This window comes from Antrostomus carolinensis, unplaced genomic scaffold (assembly GCF_000700745.2).
Source record: "Antrostomus carolinensis isolate BGI_N321 unplaced genomic scaffold, ASM70074v2 scaffold32403, whole genome shotgun sequence".
In the NCBI taxonomy this organism is placed as follows: domain Eukaryota; kingdom Metazoa; phylum Chordata; class Aves; order Caprimulgiformes; family Caprimulgidae; genus Antrostomus; species Antrostomus carolinensis.
Window position 1 is genome coordinate 1 of NW_010303647.1, and position 15515 is coordinate 15515.

Below are 15515 nucleotides of genomic sequence, written 5' to 3' on the forward strand. Positions count from 1 at the left end.
GTGGGCGGGGATGTGTTCGCTGTGGTGGGGCCTGGAGCTTGAAGGGGTTAAAAAGGAAGAAAACAACTGTAAGACCGGGCTTGGTTTTGCACCTTCTTTGGTAAGAAGTCGTATCTGTCAGGGGAGCAGGTCGCTTGCTGTGGTGAACCGAGATGTGTGACCTTCTGTGGGCAAAAATCGATAAAATATGTCAGCGTAGGGGAGAAATGGGACAAGAAAAGTGTCTGACTTGACTGTGCTTGCGCATAGCAAGATGATGAGGATGGAGAGGGAGAAGATGATGCTGAAGTCCAGCAAGAATGCCTGAAGAAGTTTTCAACCCCAGACTATATAATGGAGCCGTCAATATTTAACACGTTAAAGAGGTGAGTGTAACCTTATGTGTGTTACTGTTCGTGTTACGTGTGTTATAGGTGCAGTGGTGTTACTTTGTATGGAAGTGTGTGTGAAAATGTATAAATGATGCTATTGTTTTCCCTTTATTTAGAGTTCATTTGTTTTTGCTTTTTAATATGAATTTCAAATAGTTCTTTTGTAATCCTTTCATCAGATATTTCCAAGCAGGAGGTTCTCCAGAGAATGTTATCCAGCTCCTCTCTGAAAACTACACTGCAGTGGCACAGACTGTAAATTTGCTGGCAGAATGGCTCATTCAAACAGGTATGATAAGTGCTACAGTATAATTTAGGTCTGTAGTCTTTCTTTTGTCAGAAATATCTGACTTGGTGGCAAATTTGATCATACTCAGGGAGTGGATAATTGTAAAGTTATCAGCCTGTATATGTATGTGACTAAATTCTTCACAATAATATGTTTATTCTGCTCAGAGTATAAGTGATCTGTTGATGAACATTTTGAAATGCCCACAAACTGTATTATAAAGAGTAATATAGTTGAAGCAATTGCGTAAAATATACTTTCTCTTTGTTTTCATGCACAAGGGTAAGGGTACTGTTACATAGCTGGTATTAGCAATATTTGATATTTTGTAATAGCATTATAATTAATGCTGAAAACTCAATCATCTTATTGCTAGTTAGTGTTCCCTTTCAGTGGATCAATTAAATGGAAGGTTCTCATACAGATGTATTCTGTCATACGAGAATTCTGTATTACCAGTCTGCTTTTGAATTCTTCAGCAGCCTCTTGCAAGACATGTTTAGCATTATCTTGTGGTATCTTTGTCCCTTGGCTAGTATAAACTTTATCAGAAGTATTATAGTCTGATCTCAGAAATGTAGAACTACTTATTACTACTTTGTGCGTTGTTTTGTAGAATACTATCAAAGCTACTGATAGCAAATATATTAAAAGGATGGACTTTAGTCTGTGGTAGGGTGGGTTTGTGCACCAACCCTGGTAATCCCTTTCGTGTTTAAGATACATGAATTTGGGTATCGTGCCCAGTAACCGTCTTGTGAGAAGACTGGCATTGCTGTTTGTGTGACTGACGAAGAGAGCAAGAGAAAACAACTAGTGTAACCTGCTTGTGATCCTAAACAGTCTGCATTTAGGAAAAAAGATTGAGCATCTGTAAATTTGTCTGTATTTGTGACTTGATAATAGAACTGAGGGCTCTCCTCTGATCTTCTGCACGTTGATAAATTTCTGAGTAGTTTCTGTTCTTGTTGAAAAATTTAAGATAGTGCTGCTGTTTGATTGGATTGCATCTGCCAAGTTTTTTGTTCCTTCTATGCAGGTGTTGAGCCACTGCAAGTTCAGGAGACTGTAGAAAACCATTTAAAGAGCTTACTTATCAAGCATTTTGATCCTCGGAAGGCAGATTCCATCTTTACAGAGGAAGGAGAGGTGTGCATGGAGTCTGTGTTGCTGTCTTTACATGAGTGGATCCTAGATGCCTCCATCTAATGGAGCAGTAGATGGTGGGGGAAGGGGAAATTGTATCTTCAAAGCTCTTCCATTAAGAAACAACTAGTTTTAAGAAAACCAACTGTATTTCACTGGAGTCCTCGGAGGCTTAGAGAACTTAAGAAACTTTGAATGCGTCCTCCTTTGTAGTAAAGTCCTACATAACAACTCACAGGACTCCTGAGAGATAAAAGGCTTACTGTTAATGATCTTGACAACTAGATGTTCTTACATTTCTCTCTATGGCTCTGATCTTTTCAGACTCCAGCCTGGCTTGAGCAAATGATAGCACATACAACATGGCGAGATCTCTTTTACAAGTTGGCAGAAGCCCATCCTGACTGTTTAATGCTTAATTTTACCGTGAAGGTAGTACACTCAAATCTAATAAATGAGAATATCCATAAAGAGCTTCAAGTATTGGCTGTGGCCTTGCCTGTATCTTTTACGTGTTCCTGCTCATACTGCTTCTTCAAGTGTCAGAACAGTACAAGTACATATTGGTGGGAGGAACTGTGTTCCAAGTTGCAAGTAGTTAAGTGTAGTTTCCCAGTTTGAAGTACGGCTTTCTGAGTTTTTTGCTGGAGTGTTTTTGTTTTGTTGGGGGTTGGAGGTTGGTGTGGACTTGTTGGTGTGGGTTTTTTGTTTTGTTTTGAATTTCTTTGATCTGTATTTGAAAATTCTGAATTTCTGGTGCAGTGGAACATTTCAGTCAGTTTTGTATGTTTCTGTGACAGGGAAAGAATGTGATATATCTTGGTGTGCTCTGAAGTATTCTTACATTATCATTTACTTTTTTTGCTACGTTATTAATGGTTTCCTTTTCTGTAGTCTAAAAGATGAACGTGAATTCCAGTAAGTGTATGCAGAGGCAAATCTTGCATTCTGTTTGTTCTTCTAGAGTTGTTAGGCTATCTGAAATATAAATGTAAATAATACACGTTTTCTGTGATGTTCCTGTTTTTATAGCTCATATCTGATGCTGGATATCAAGGAGAAATAACCAGTGTTTCAACAGCATGTCAGCAACTAGAAGTATTTTCCAGAGTCCTGCGTACATCTCTGGCAACAATTTTGGATGGAGGAGAAGAAAACCTTGAAAAAAACCTCCCTGAGTTTGCTGTGAGTTTGTTGGTTGGTTTTTTTTTTCCTTTTTATGTGGAAATAAAATAGTGGTTTCCAGTTAGGATACCAGAATCAGAAGAGATTCAAAAGTAGAAATTTCTGCCTTTTGATCATTCTGTCACCAAGAATTCCTTGGGTTCATTATATGGCACTTCTTATATTTATTAAATGTGTTGTAAAAAGGTGAAGGTAGAACTGTTATCTTTCACATTTAATGCAAGATCTAAGGATTAGTCTAGCCAGTCCCCTGGCAAATTAAAATAATTCTTTTGTCATCCACGTCAGTGTGGAAGTTGCCGTGTGAATCATGTGTTCTTTGTTGTGAAATAGCATAATGACTTTCGAATGGCTTTGTACTTGTCTTTTTAAATATTGCAGAGAAAGTACTGAGTGTAAGTAGGATAGAATTTCCTCTCAGTTTTGGCATTTAAGAAACGCAGGTTCTCAATTTAGCCGTATCTTCCTGTGTGTGTTTACAGAAGATGGTGTGCCATGGAGAACACACGTATCTCTTTGCTCAATCTATGATGTCCATATTAGCTCAGGAAGAGCAAGGAGGGTCAGCTGTCAGACGGATTGCTCAGGAGGTTCAGCGATACGCTCATGAGAAGTAAGTGGGAGTTAGATTATTAATGAAATGTAAGTCACTGTAAGGAATTTATAAACTGCTGTCTTTTGCTCATTCTTGATTACCTTTTACCAGCAAAAAGAGAATTCTTAGCTGCAAAAGAGCAGTTCTTGTAGCAAGCTTTAATTCATAGAGCAACAGAAAAGTTCAATATCCTGTACTGGGTGACCTGAAATAAGAAAAGCAAAGAACTGAAGTTTGTTTGTTAAAAAATATATATTTTTATTATTTTAGAAACATTTTAAAAACAAGCAAAAGAAACACAGGCCTACTTCTGTAATTACCCAGGATAAGGGGTTCTACCCTAAGATGTTACATTCTATAGGATGTGCCCTGTTGACTCAGTGAGTCTAGAACTAGTATGTCCAAATTAAGAAAATAAGTTGCTGTGTATGTTTGCTCTTCATCCAGAGGCCATGATGCAAGTCAGATCACTTTAGCACTGGGTACTGCGGCCTCTTACCCTCGAGCGTGTCAAGCTCTTGGTGCAATGTTGTCCAAAGGAGCTCTGAATCCAGCAGATATCACTGTCCTGTTCAAAATGTTTACAAGCATGGACCCACCTCCAGTAGAACTGGTTAGTAGTTATATCTTTATAATATCTGAAACTTAATTTTATTACATTAGCGCTCAGAAATATGAGGTCTTGTTATGCTAAGTGTTGTATCAACACAAAATAGAAGTTAGTGCTCAGACTCATCCCTCTATAATTTTAAGTTAATGTCTAAACATGAAACTTGTAGTCTATTTTGCATTAGCTTTTTTAAATCATTCTAAATTGTATTTTTACATATAATTAAATTAATTAAAGAACTTCTCAATAGGAGATAAAGATGGCAAGGAATTATTTAACTTCTTTTAACAAAAATAAAAAATAATTTTAAAAAACCACCCAGTTTTGCAATTTGTTATAAGCAGGTGTAAGTGGCACGTTTAAATTTCTCACTGCCTTGTTCTAATGTGGGTTCTAGTAACAAATGATGGCATTTAGATACTTTAGCTATATAGTATGTAACTCTATCTAGCTGTCTAACCTAATCCATAGAGGTAATGTGTTATATCTCATTCTGTGCAAGGTATATCAGATGCAAAAATTTTACTTTTAGTCACCTCTTATAATTCTCAGGCTCTAATAAACCATTCATTTCCTTCACAGATTCGAGTACCTGCCTTTCTGGACCTCTTCATGCAGTCATTGTTTAAGCCAGGTGCTAAGATCAACCAGGACCACAAACATAAATATATTCACATACTGGCTTATGCAGCTAGTGTAGTAGAGATGTGGAAAAAGGTAATGTTCAGTTCAGAGAATAACATTATTTTTACCTACAGTGGCCTGACTGTGCTGAAGAAAATGTGGTGGTGAAGTTGCTCAGTTTAAAATAATGTATTCAGATTTATTTACTTATTTTAATATGCAATGTTTCTGTCTTCAGCTGAAATGACTAAAAAAATTTAGATTCTGGTGGTGAAGTAGTACTCTAAAAGTCTTGAGTGCACTGACTATTTTTGCTCTCTTCCTCTGCCTCCCCCCAAAGGTTATTAGTAGCAGTTCTGTGCTACTAGAACCCTATGCTTTTTCCAAGGAAGAAGGATTTAATTCTATGAAATAGATAAAGTAATTTTGGGGGAGTTAAATAAAGCAAACATCCTTGTACTTCAGCTCATTGATACTTGGCTCTTCTGAAACTTGCATTTGAGTCTAAATTTTGAAAAACACAATGTAATCTTGGGCTTATTGCAGGTTAAAATTCCTTTCCTTAAATAACCAAAGCCATCCTGTACATTCACAACTCCTGCATTCAAACTTTGCAATTTTCCAGAACAAGAGAGTCAGCATAAACAAGGATGAACTCAAGTCAACTTCAAAAGCTATTGAAACTGTTCACAATCTGTGTTGCAATGAGAACAAAGGAGCATCCGAGTTGGTTGCAGAACTGAGCACTCTATATCAGTGCATCAGGTGAGCAGACAGCTTCAGCTGTTGGAAGGAAAATGTTGTTTAGGAGAGGCAGTACTGCTAAAGGGAAGTGTCTTTGTGGGCTGCTCCGTGAGAACATCCTCACTGTAGAATATGTGAAGTTGTGGTCTGAAAGCAGCTTATGAAATTGTACATCTGACTCTTTGGATTCTCATGAGGACATAAATTCTGGCTTTCACTGACAACTTTTCTTTCTTGTGTCACAGAACATGCTTTTCTCTGCCACTGGAAAAAGATGACAGATTTTGTCTTCCTAACAAAGCTTTCCTAGCAATAGATGTGTCCTTTCTTCTCCTCTTAAAAGTATGAAATAGCAGATATTGAATAAACTGGAACAAATTTGAGTGCACATGAATTTCTTTTTTTTGCCTAATTCTTGTATTTTATTCTGAGCAGGGAGTGTCTTTGTAGAAAGAAGTAGAAAGAATTTTCTTCTAGCCTTTTTTGTTTGTTTTTCTTTCTTGATGTGCTGGCAACTTTTTAAGCAAAATTTTTTAACCTTTTTGAATTCTGCTGTAAGTTAAACTGAAACTAGCAACCATGAGAATGTATTGAAAGAGTATTTAAAAAACAAAATTACTGGGAGGTTTTTTTGGTTGGTTGGTTGGTTTGTTTTGGTTTTTTTAGTGCTTCTGTGCTAAAGTGATCTCTGTTTTTGTAGGTTCCCAGTGGTGGCAATGGGTGTGTTAAAGTGGGTGGACTGGACAGTGTCAGAACCACGGTACTTCCAGTTGCAGACTGATCACACTCCAGTTCATCTGGCATTATTGGATGAGGTATATAAAATCTTGCTGGAGAGTAAAAACAGTTTTTATGCTTGTAACTGGTAGTACCTCCAGTTCACTGGATGCCTATCATTTTCAGTAAGTCTGTAAATATACAGAGATTAATCTGGTTCTATTCAGAGTTAATTATTTGGTTCTGTCACCCTAGCATTATTTACACTAGGAAAATGTAGGCATCAAAGAAACTGGAATACTTTTCTAAAAGAATTTACATCTGGCACTGAACATTAATGTAAATTTGTCTAATGAAGACTAGTGCATTGTTTTTTAAATTGGAGTTCTGAGGATCTAACTTTCCTGTCTTGTTTGCAGATCAGTACGTGCCATCAGCTTCTTCATCCCCAAGTTCTACAACTTCTTGTCAAGCTCTTTGAAACAGAACATTCGCAGCTTGATGTAATGGAGCAGGTGATTCTCAAAGGATTCAGTGTTTGTGTTCCTTCATGTTAGTCATGCTTGTTCTAGATAACAGGTTTTGCTGTCACAGGAGTTTTAAGAGTTTAATTTAAGAATATGGTCATGGTTAAAAAGTAGATTCTTATTGAATCAATAAGAATGAGCAATAAAAATCGCACACTTCTGAGAGGAAGTTCTAATCTGTTGGTTTCTTCTCCTCCTCCACCCCCTAACCCCTGCCATCAGCTGGAATTGAAGAAGACTCTCTTGGATAGAATGGTGCACTTACTCAGTCGAGGATACGTCCTACCTGTTGTCAGCTATATCCGCAAATGCCTGGAGAAGCTAGATACAGATCTCTCTCTCATCAGATATTTTGTTACAGAGGTCAGCAGCAAATGTTGTGTTTACTAACATACAAACTTTAACATCAGTTGTATGTGTTTGGATATTAAGTCAGCTTGCCTCAGATTAAAAAATATTTTAAGATCTGAGATGAGATTTTGAGCAACGTATGTAATATCAGTACTCACTAGGATGTGACTTAGTCCTGCTGACTCCTGACGTCTGAAGGTATCAAGGTACTGGGTAGGGTACCACAAGAATACCTTATCAATCACTTGTATGGAGAACAAGAGGTCTTATGTGCAATTACTTGTATGTTTTCAAGATTAATATGTTAATTAAATATTGTTCCTACTATCCCTCTAACTGGAAGAATAATCCTTTTTTTGTATGCTGTTTCAGGTGCTGGATGTGATTGCTCCTCCATATACCTCAGACTTTGTACAGCTCTTTCTTCCAATCTTGGAGAATGAAAGTATTGCAGGTACTATTAAAACAGAAGGAGAACATGATCCTGTCACTGAATTTATAGGTAAGTCACATTTATTCATTGCGTAGCTGCTTCCTTTGGTACTTGTTACAATCTGTAAATAATGTTTAGAAAGAGGATTGCTAAAAATAGGAATGCCTGCCAGATATTTTCACAGATAACTTCCCTCTCAGGGGCCTGCATTTAGCATTTTTCCTTTAATCGAGAATGTCTGGGTAACAGTAAGGAACTTGGAGACAAATACTGCTTTTTGAGAACTAGCACTGTAGTAAGGAAAGGATATGAAGGGAAGTAGTCTGTCATAATGCATTTATAGCCTAAAACAAAAACATCTGTCCAGACCTAAAATCCTAATTAGTTATATAATATAGAAAGCCACAGGCAAACAGATAAAGCAGAGTAATGTACTGAACACTTTCTTTAATTTTTTTTCTTTTAAGCTCATTGCAAATCTAACTTTATTATGATGAACTAAGCAGTGGAAAATATCAAGAACGCAGAGCACGTGATCACTGCTTTGCCATGCTCTCCACCAGTAAGGTTCTATAACTGGGCAACACAGCAGAAAAAAACCCCCAAGAAACCCCCACACCCCACCACAAACCAAACCAACAAACCAAAACAAGGAAGAAAGGGATGAAGGGCATTTGATTGACTTGCATGGTGACCTCGAGCTTCATATCAGAAGACTGTTAATGTACTTTGGAAAATGGAATAATACTGAAGGATTTTCTGTTGCTACACAAATCAGTATAAATCTGAATATTCTGAAGGGGATAGCAGGAGAGAAATAGATTTATTTCATATAATACTATTTTGGTTACTTGCTGAATTTATCACTGATTTTTTTGTGTGATATGCAAAACCTGAAGAATGGGGAAGGTACTTCCTACAAAAAACCACTTTGCAGGTAGTTCTCTGAAGACTAAATCTTGAATGCTCTGGTTTTTGGTGTCGTGATGTTGTAAAAAAGGAATTTGTGTGATTAGTTCTGTGCTGCAGAGAAGTGACAATGTCTCTTTCTCACCTTTGCATTATATTAGAATTCTAAATATCCTACATATGTACTGCTGTGTAAAAAAACCCAAAACAAACAACATTTTGTGTAACACAAGTAGAGTTGTAACAATCAAAGTTAGTTTTGTATTAACAGATGAATCCTATGTGAGTGTGTTATCTTTCAGAATCTATTTTTTGTTAAATAGATGCATCAAATGTTACTGGTAAGTTTCATTACCATGTCAGAATTCCACTGCTGACCAAAAAATATGAATGTGTGTAGGAATTTCATTGCTGCTTCTCATGGCTTGGTTTTTATACTTATCTCTAATATGTCCTGGTGGATGCCAAACAGTGGGGAATACACCCTAGATTATAATTTACCTTTAAATAAAGGTTTTTTCTTTTCCAGAGATTTCTTTCAAAGTTTCATTTAGATCCCTCTTTCTTTCTGTTCAAATTTCTCTTTGTACAGGCAGATACTATTTGTTTAAATATCAGGGGTATAGACAGGCCTGTTGGGCTTTTCCAAGCACGTGTTTTCTGAAGAACCTGCTTTCTAAAAGACAGTGACATTTTAAGTCCATTTAAAAAGGAAATAACTTTATTCTTCTCTTTTGTCAGTGATTCATGAATGGGAACTATAAGCTACTGTGATAATTCTTGGGATACCAGCCAATTGAATAGATACCTAACTCCTTTTAAAAAGGAGTGCATCTTCCCCTTGCTCAGCTGTGTCCCTCACATATATATTCCACAGTGCTCTAATCAACTTACAGCACAGCCTTTTCAGGGTAAAAGCTGTTCTGAACTTCTTTACATATCTTTGAATAGAAGATGTACTATCATTCTGGCTAACTCCCACCATTTAAACTTGTATAAAACCTTCTTTTCATATTTTAAGTAGAATTAACATACAAGTTTGGCTTTTGGTAGCCTGACTTACTTTCTTTGTGGCATTAACTGCAAAAACAATTCAGCCTATAGCTCTTCATTTTAGGATGTAGCCCTGCCTCATGTACCATCTTTTACTGATAATCCAAAGCAATTTGTTCCTGTGTCTGTTGCAAATTTGCTAGCTGTTCAAAGAATACTTTTGCTTTCCTCTGTATTCAAGCTTGGTGTTGCTTCCTCTAAACACTCATGTTCTGCTGTACTTACCCACGTAGATTATTTTTTAACTAGTTAAAACTTCCATGCTGCTGTGATCAGTACTGTCATACTACTGTGTTCATAACCTCGATGGAACTTAAGTCACAGTGTACACTGCAGCTTGGCAGAATTAATCCTTATGGGCACTATGGAGTCATTTTGCTCTGGTAAGCTTGAATAGTGGATGAGTGGGATAAACAGCTAATGATTAGAGTATGATTCTTGTATGTACAAAGCCAACCAGAAGACTCAGTCTTTGAAGTCTCCTAGCCTACTGGAATATGGCCTAACTTCAGGTCTAAAACATGTTCTCACTGTAACAGTACTAAAAGCTGTGCTGTTTGAAGCCTCATGATCACAATAACACTTCATCCTAGACACTAGGCATCTTACTCTTTTTTTATGGGTCTTTGTTCAGACAAACTTACCTTCTGATTAGGAACAGACTTCTTTCTTTCATAGATAAGGCCCAGGTAAGTTGCAGAAACTACCAGTTGGGGGTAGCAGATAGAGACAGTTTCTGGAAACACTTTTTTTTTTTCCTCCTCTGCACCCCTAAAAACCTTTAACTTACAGGTTTGAGTAAGGCTTAATTCACAGGTTGTTTTGATTTATGATAGGTTTTGGAAATTTACACTTAAAAGTGATGTTTGACAATATCTGAATGACTCTTCTTTCCCTTGCTTGTTGAAGCTGGATGCTTCCTTCTAGCTTGTGTCTTAATCCCCAGTGTAATTTAACTTGAATTGTTGTTTGAAGGATCATAGTTCATAGACCAACCCTTTCAGAAGAGAAAGTCCAGTGAAAGCAGTACTGTCCTGGGTAAGCTTTGGGTAGCTAATCTGCCATGTGAAACTGTTTGTTAGGTACAAAAATAGAAGACAACCAAAACCATAAAAACTCTTATAATACACATACAGTCCTGTAAGAGAAAAAGTCTGTTTATTAAATGCAATTAACAATGCCAGTTAATTGATGCACTGATTTGCCACTTAGTAACTGGCTCAGCTCTAAGGAAAGGAATTGGCTACCTTTCTTCAAATTTGTGAAGAGTTCTGGGTTGTGGCAATTTATACTTCACCTCTTTAGGAGAAAAATGGCACAGCTGATCACATATTAAAGCAAGGAACTTGAGCAAAGGCAAGACTAATTAAAAAAAAGAAGTGTTTAGACTTTTGTCCTGTTATATCATTTTGGTTGGATAAAAGCAACTGCATTGTATGAGACTACCAACACTATTTTACCAGGAAGCCAAGGAAACACCACAGGATTTAGTGTCTAAATATATCATATCCAGACTTAACTTTGTTTTTTCATCTCCATCACTGTTGAGATGATATTTGCTCAATACTGTCAGAGAATTTAATATAAGCTCTAGACCCAAATATTGAGTACACTTTTTCCTTCCCAGTTTGTCTACATAATTTGCATTTTTTAAAAAAATAGAGATTTACATATACAGTTTCTGTTAGTAAGTCAATATGATTTAAATACTGTGCATCAAGGCAGACAACTTTTTCTTGGGTAAATTACTTTTTAAAAATTCCAAGTAATTATCTACAGGCAGCTCTGTATTTATTTTATTTTGAAGATGTCTGTTGCTCTCTGGGCTAATTGTGCAGAACTGCCTGATGGTGTTGAACTGTGAAAGTGTTTTAGACTACTATTCTTTAAACTGAAAAAGTTTGTGCTGGGAAGCTTCCAAACAAAGTAGTTCCTAAACAGAAAGGTGTACAATATAGTCAGGGTAGTACAGGATCTCCATATGCACAGTCCTCTTCAATAGCAAGGTTGTACTCTGCTCCTCTTCCACCTTTATATGCACTTGTCACAATTCTCAGCCACCCTCTTTCACCCTGTAAAGAATTAATTTGCATTGTGAATTAGAAAACATAACTACATAAAATATATGCTGTTAAGTCTGTTCTGTCTTCCAAATATGAATGATTTACAAGTGAATGCAGGAATCCACTCAAGATGAAGTATAACTGGGCTCACAGGGCAGCCTTGTTTAACAGGGCAGCCTACCTTGGTGAATTTACATCCCCCTCATCTATCCCAAGTATGTGACTTGATTTTTGCCTACAGCTAACAGTAATTTACAGCTGCCATAACAGGAGCTGCACATCCATGGAAGGGTAGTATTTGGGATTGAGTTGACATTAGTCAGGTAACTTTGGCTGAATATCCTTGTCTTCAGATTACATTTCATTTTTTAATTGCTAGTCTAGCCCAGAGAAAGTTTTACTTTTCCTATCTACAGGTTAGCTTTTTACAGCTTCCTGTTCACAAGTGGAAAAACCTCACCTTTCCTCTAAAGTCATTCTGCAAACATGTTTGTTCCCATGTTTCCTTACCCAGGGTTCACCCCATGAGTTACGAACAATCCAGTATTCTGTTCCGTTTTCTACGCCCCAGCCAGCCACAGATACAATGTGATTCACCGCAGGCGAGGGGTTGTACTCTGTATAAAGTCCCCCAGTGTAAGCATCCAGCTTTTCAGTAGCCATTATGCCACAGCTGTAATAAAACAGAGAAAGCATTTTTATACAAGGGGATGAGGGCAGGGCCTAGCTAAAAAAACCCAATTTGTTTTCTTGTATTTTTTACTTCAAAGCTCAATTTATCTACAAACAAGCTGAAGTCTGCATTAGTGGAGAGCTGCTAACATATGACAGAGTGGAGAAGTACACTTCAGTCATTAGAATTAATTTCAAGTACTTCAGTCCCAGTATTACTAATAGATAAACACTTTTTTACCATTTTTTTTTTTTTTACCTAATTGGTCCATTAGTATAGATTTCTGCCATCATTTTTTCTCTTCCACTGACAGACCCGTAGTCAGCAACTTTCCAGAGTGTGTAGTTCTTTATCACATGGCATTCTCCAAAAGTGACACAAGTTCCACACTGGTTAAACTTCTTACACTCTACAAAACAAAAGTGAGATTATCACTGCAAGAGAATGCTTTTCTTCAAGTTAATTAATGATATCACACTAAGCTTTTTTTCCTTTTAACTTATTTGAGGCAGGTATTAACTAACTTAATTACTAATACATACGTTCTCTGGTGAAGTAAATTCCTTTCTGGAAACAACATTTAAAGTCTCTGCAATAATTAGTTACTATTCTCTGCTATGTAGGCATTAAGTGCTTTGCCGAGGAAATGTTTCAGATGTGTGTCACTATAGATACAGAAATTATTCCAGTCATACATGACCAGACAAAGGTTACATTTCTCCTTTGTTTATCCTGAGGAGACACTTGTAAATATTTCACTACATTAGAGATTGTATATCACTGACTTAAGGGATTGAGTTTAAACAATTTAGTTGTGCAAACTTGTCTGGGCATGATTTAATGCTATGCTGTCTGGCTAAGAAGACACAGAGAGGCCGGTAAAGAAAACCTGTTCTGTCAGTCAAACAGCTCATACTACACTGAAAGGCAGGAATCAGTACACTGAAAACCCAGAAACTAACTTCTTTTTTTATATATATATTAAGATCTTCTAAACCTGGGATGAAGCCTTACAGCAAAGCAAATGGGCATCGTACTTTGATCCTTAGCTTGGTAGTTGTTGCAGGTCTCATCTGGAATGCCATGGTCATGGGCATACATCCAAACACCTGAGTGGTCTCCACCTTCACAGGATCCTGCATTAGCACAGTCAATCACATTCTGAACAGAGAGGTAGGCAGAAGGCCATGCACCTTTTCTCTTTATGTTGATTCGATCTGTAAGGATGAGAAATTGGTTTTCATTAGTGGAATACATGGGTGGCTACATGTTGCAACTAGTGTTAAAACTCTTGCCTCCTTCATTGAACCTGTAACTGCAGGCAACAGAGTACTTGTGGTTGGAAAAGCCCCTGCTGAGGACAGTGAGGCACATAGCATGATCTAACTCAAACCAGCAGGCTGAGTTGTCATTATTGTGGGTTTCCATTTAGAATTATTTTCCACTGAAAACTCATCAAAAATATACAGATGAGTAAGATCTGTTTAAAGCCCTGAAGTGCTCTAGACCTCTTTTAATTCAGGTCACAGCTTCTGAGAACTTCCAGATTTGTTTCCTGGCTTTGACAGCAAGGAGTTTTCAAATACACATCGTAACACCAGGTCTCTGCCTCCGAGAGAGTCCTCACAAATTTAAAGCAAGGAAAAGCTTTCAGAAGTATATCCTCACTTATGTCAACGTCTCACTGTTATCCTGCCATCTCAGACAGGCATTGCCACCCTGCTGCCTTATTTTGTCAAACAACTAGCTTACTTGGCAGAAAAGCTTCCTGATGAGTATTTATAAACTGCTTCTCACAGTGCCTTAACAGTCTTAACTGATGCCACTGTAGTACTTTTAATCCTATTAGTACTAACAACATTCAACTATCCTTGACAGAACTGGTAGGCATTATCCCAGCCTAGTCTTCCAGCAACAAGAGAAGGAATGAGTGCTTTAACTATTCACAGCAGTTAAGAAAAAAATCCTGACTTTTAAAATCAACCTTTTACACTTATAACGATGCACATAGTGGCATACCTACATACACAATTAAGTTTTAACCAGTTATGTAACAGAAGTTGCTGTTTTCTCTATCCTAGTACTTCACTACATCATGGCAGGCTCCATACGTGTCTGTGTTCCTGCACTGGTTAAGAACTGATCCTAAACAATTCTTGCTGTCTGCTCATGCACCTGCTTTGTCTTCCTCTTTCTGCACAGTTTTCTCTTTCTCCTTCACAGTTAATCCTCTTGCAGCCTCCCTATGCAAACAGAACTCCTGCAGCATGTTACTGTTGCATGCAAATCATCATCTATTCTCTAGAGAAAATACTTCTCCAACTGAAGCAAACCCCTACTTCCCTTTTCCCAAGAAAAAGACTGATAGATATCTGCTGAAACTAGATTTCTCTGTATGCTGTGGTAGCCAGTTCATTTCCATGACAGTGCTCTTGAAGCTAATACCCTGTGGGCCCTTCCCAGGAGAGGCAACTTCTTTTGTTTCCTCATATCCAGGTATCCCTGGAACAACCCCTTGCTGCTACAGATGCAGCACAGCAGGCTGAGGTACCAAAAAGGGAAGGAGACATGATAACTGCTTATGTATCTGCTGTTACCATCACCACGCCTCCAAGAAGAAGGCGGAAAACCCAGTTCTGGACTCTGAACCCAAGAGATTCTGTGACTCCAGGCCCTAAGCAGCAGTCTGGCAGGAGCTTTGACTGCACTCCTTCTGCAGGCAGCTTTCTAACCGTGCCAGTGTTCCCACCTGCATGATTTTTGAGAGGGTGGGGGAAGCCTCACTGATTGCTTTCTGTTCTGAGACCAAACCTCCTTGCCGTCAGCTTGGGAATTCCAGCTGTTCCCAGTGTGGAGATGTTCAACAGACATCTCAACCTCGGTTTTTGCTGCATTAGTCACTGCAGTAATTTGGCACCTCTTCCTCACACCAGCTCTGCTGTAAGCAGACAATGAACTTCCTTTGCTTCCCACAAAACCAGCTCACTGGAGGCAGGAGCGTGGCGGGTGAGCAGGCGGCACCCAGCCCCGAGTAGCGCCGCGTACCTGCCAGAGCGCTGGTGCTGCCGTGGGCCCAGCAGGACCCGCAGTACTGCGGGATGTGCTGGTTCCGAGTGGTGCTGGCGTAGTTGACGCCGTTCACGTTCCTCCAGTCCCAGCTCTCGGGGAGCGCCGAGACCTCCAGGTACTCGTGCGGGCGGGGGTAGGTCCTGCGGGGGGAGAGAG

General features: G+C 38.3%; 2 protein-coding genes across 2 annotated transcripts; one reads left to right on the forward strand and one right to left on the reverse strand.

Moving 5' to 3' along the window:
• Window positions 1-249: 249 nt before the first annotated feature.
• Window positions 250-8183, forward strand: NELFCD (negative elongation factor complex member C/D; the record flags this gene model as incomplete). The annotated part of the gene is made up of 14 exons (XM_029084064.1): window positions 250-365; window positions 551-660; window positions 1700-1809; window positions 2131-2238; window positions 2839-2991; window positions 3474-3604; window positions 4034-4199; window positions 4779-4913; window positions 5446-5585; window positions 6265-6379; window positions 6701-6796; window positions 7031-7171; window positions 7532-7661; window positions 8060-8183. Coding segments are annotated over 14 exons (1686 nt in total), but the record flags the coding sequence as incomplete, so codon positions are not given.
• Window positions 8184-11294: 3111 nt separating this feature from the next.
• CTSZ (cathepsin Z) lies at window positions 11295-15507 on the reverse strand (the record flags this gene model as incomplete). The annotated part of the gene is made up of 5 exons (XM_010164182.1): window positions 11295-11626; window positions 12128-12290; window positions 12549-12699; window positions 13328-13507; window positions 15336-15507. Coding segments are annotated over 5 exons (780 nt in total), but the record flags the coding sequence as incomplete, so codon positions are not given.
• Between the last annotated feature and the right edge of the window lie 8 nt (window positions 15508-15515).